The 2502-nt window shown below is 37.8% G+C and overlaps 1 protein-coding gene across 1 annotated transcript; it reads left to right on the forward strand.

The window, feature by feature from the left end:
* The first annotated feature begins 1790 nt into the window (after window positions 1–1790).
* On the forward strand, window positions 1791–1946 carry LOC126085855 (60S ribosomal protein L39-like). The gene has a single exon (XM_049901594.1). It carries the CDS (start codon window positions 1791–1793, stop codon window positions 1944–1946), a length of 156 nt encoding a protein of 51 aa, XP_049757551.1.
* Window positions 1947–2502: the final 556 nt, after the last annotated feature.

Genomic DNA, 2502 nt, shown 5'->3' on the forward strand with positions numbered 1-2502 from the left:
TTTAATTACGCATAGGGTCTCTATAAGTCAGAGACAACTTGATGGCATCTAGCCAAAACAAAGAGTTCATCATTCTACCTCATGTAACCCAGCCTTGCAGCTGGAGAATATGGCAACTCAGAAATGCCAACAGGCACAGACAAAAAATGTCCTACTCTCTCTAGTCAAGGGAGTAGGAAAGGGGCAGCCTACTAAGACAGAACATTTTTAGACAAAAGCCTCTCTACTTTAGGCAAACACCACAGAAAAGCTGTGGCCTCACCCTACCCATGCCAGTAGAGGACAAGTAAGGAGCCTAGACTTTAATAAGGTGCCCAAGATCCCTGCCAGGTTTCTTTCATAGAGGGGTAGGTACGAAGCCAAAGCATTCACCACCAGCAGCAGGTAATGAAGGTCCCTTGCCTTGTGGTGTCAGTGGAGACCACGCAGGAAACCCATACTTCCACTCCCCCCTAGCTGTACAGAGGTATCTCTGCATCTCACTGTGGAGGTGGTGCCAGAGCAAGGCTGATGGGGAGTCAAGACATACACCATCACTCAGTGCTAACAAGGCCACTTCCAATATATTGCCAGTGGAGGCCACATGGGGAGTCAGAACCCTACTCCCAATTGGCAGTAACAAAGAATCCCCCATTGTGTATCAACAGAGGAAGTGTGGCAAATCTAGACTTCTACCTCCCCATGACAGTAAAGAGGCAGTACACCAGCTTCCCCTACTACAGCAGTATTAGCTAGTTAAAACAGAAGGTTTACATAAGATCCAGGATCTCATAACATAATACAAAAATATCTAGATTTCCATTTAAAAAAATCACTCATCATACCAAGATCCAGGAAGATATTAAACTGAATGAAAAAGACAATCAGTAGTTGCCAATACGGAGATAACAGACACATTAGAATTATTTAACAAAGATTTTAAAGCATCCATGAGAAAAATGATTCAATGAACAATTATAAACAAGCTTGAAAAAATAGAAGGCCTCAATAAAGAAATAAAGAGTTTCACATGCAAATAAAACAGAAGACATAAATAAGAAACGAATAGATATTTTAGAACTGAAAAATAAGATAATGAAAATAAAAGCTTCAGTGGATGGACTCAAGAGTAGAATGGAGTGGACAGAGGAAATAATCTGGATAGAAAAGGAGAGATATGGTAGGAATTATTCAATATGAACACCAGAAAGAAAATAAACTGAAAAAACAAACAAACAAAAACAGCAGAATGTTCTGGTGGGACTATAGCAAAATATCTAGTGTTCTTGTTACTGACTTCTTAAAAAGAAAGAGAAAAGAGATCAGGAATGAAAAATTACTCAAAGAAATAATGGCTGAAAACTTCCCGAACTTTTCAAGAGAGAAAATCACACAGTTTCAAGGAGCTGAGTAATTCTCAAACAGGATAAAAACAAAGAAATCCACATAGGGATACATCATAATTAAGCTTCTAAAAATGAGAGAAAAAAAACTTCAACGTAGCCAGAGGAAAGTGACAACCTACCTACAAAGGAAAAACAATTTAAACGATGGTAGATTTATCATCAGAAACCACAGCTATCAGAATGAAATAGCAAAAAAAATTTCAAGTTCTGAAAGGAAGATCTGTCAATTCAGACTCCCATTCCCAGCAAAAACATCCTTCAGGAAAAGAGAGTAAATCAGGACGTTCTCAGATGAAGGAAAATTAAGACAATTTGTCACCTAGACATCTACTTTAATACAGGCTAAAGTGTTCTTTCTCCCTTTCTCTGTCATCGTGACATGTGCACCCACTGGCCATCCTTGCCATGTCTTCTCACAAGATTTTCAGGATCAAGAGGCTCCTGGCCAAGAAACAAGAGCAGAATTGCCCAATTCCCCAATGGATTCAAATGAAAACTGGTAGTAAAATTAGGTACAACTCCAGGAGGAGACACTGGAGAAGAACTAAGCTGGGTCTATAAGGAGTCATGCACATGATGGAACACAGATTTGCCCCTTCTATCAGATTCCACTAGCATTTTACCATATCAAGTTGAAAATTTTGCCATGATCTGTACAATTGAACAAGTATTGGGAAAATTCTGGTTTCTTCCTTTGTTTTTATGTTTCCGCATTAAGAGATTGAATCCACTAATAAATATGTGAGATCTTTGCTTTGGAAAAAAAATGGCTAAATTTTCTAAATAGGGAATAAAAGGGGAAAAATTATTCTTGGAACATCAGAAAGGAAGATAGAACATGGAAAGCAAAAGCATGAGTAATACAATAGGCTTTCCTTCTCATCTTGGTTTTCTCTATTATGTTTGACGACTGAAAGCAAAATTAAAACACATTTTTTTTTTATGATATAGTTCTCAAACTATGCAGACAAAATATTTAAGAAAAATATAAACAGGGGGGTAGAGAGAGGCAGGTTTTCTCTAGTTCACTTGGAATGGTAAAAGGATAATACTAATAGACTGTGACTATGCAAACCACAGTCCATAAAATGAGAAACTGAAAGTTCTGCAAAAGACT

Source organism: Elephas maximus, chromosome 11, assembly GCF_024166365.1.
Source record: "Elephas maximus indicus isolate mEleMax1 chromosome 11, mEleMax1 primary haplotype, whole genome shotgun sequence".
Lineage (NCBI taxonomy): Eukaryota > Metazoa > Chordata > Mammalia > Proboscidea > Elephantidae > Elephas > Elephas maximus.

Excerpts from the sequence above, each read along its gene's own strand:
- LOC126085855 (XM_049901594.1), top strand. The coding sequence starts at position 1,791 with ATGTCTTCTCACAAGATTTTCAGGATCAAGAGGCTCCTGGCCAAGAAA.